This window comes from Egretta garzetta, unplaced genomic scaffold, assembly GCF_000687185.1.
Source record: "Egretta garzetta isolate BGI_Z169 unplaced genomic scaffold, ASM68718v1 scaffold101, whole genome shotgun sequence".
Lineage (NCBI taxonomy): Eukaryota > Metazoa > Chordata > Aves > Pelecaniformes > Ardeidae > Egretta > Egretta garzetta.
In genome coordinates, this window is record NW_009258666.1 from 529,433 (window position 1) to 529,991 (window position 559).

Here is a 559-nt window from a genome sequence, read left to right on the forward strand (position 1 = left end):
GGCAAGCGAGAGCGAGACGCGAGCCCAGGAGGGCGGCCTGCCGCTTCTTTGGGCTGCGGGGAGATGGCTGGTGCAGCTGATGTCCCTCTGTGCTCCTCACGCGCTGCCTGTCCCCTTGGGTGTTCACAGCAGGAGGACAAGGAGGGCTTTGAGAAGATCAACACGAGACCCGGCAAGGTACGGGGAACGTGGCAGGAACGGGCTGGGCTGGCTGGCCGGGGCACGGCACGGTGCGGTGAGGTATGGTAGCACCTCTCACCTGTGTCACTCCCTCCCAGATCATCCTCTTCTCCGAGGCTGGCTTCGCGGGCCAGAAACGGGAGATCTGGGGTGACATCCCCGACGCCACGTCCTGGGAGCTCTCGCACACCATCTCCATTCGGGTCATCCGAGGCGGGTAGGGGACAGCAGCAGGGCGGGGACGTGGAGGGAGGGCTTGGCCAGGGCTCTCCGGGGATGGTGGCCGGGTCCCAGCCTGGGGTTCAGGAGTGACCGTCCTGCCAGTGCTAATTACTGCGGCTGCGATCCAGCATCGTGGTGGCAGGACGTCCCCACCCAC

At 66.2% G+C, this 559-nt stretch overlaps 1 protein-coding gene across 1 annotated transcript in view; it reads left to right on the top strand.

Moving 5' to 3' along the window:
- CRYBG2 (crystallin beta-gamma domain containing 2) overlaps positions 1-559 on the top strand; it is a 37,994-nt gene that overhangs the window by 27,918 nt on the left and 9,517 nt on the right. The window contains exons 8-9 of the mRNA XM_035904017.1: positions 130-177; positions 279-383. Coding sequence (XP_035759910.1) covers positions 130-177; positions 279-383 — 153 coding nt within the window. The remainder of the gene's footprint in view (positions 1-129; positions 178-278; positions 384-559) is intronic.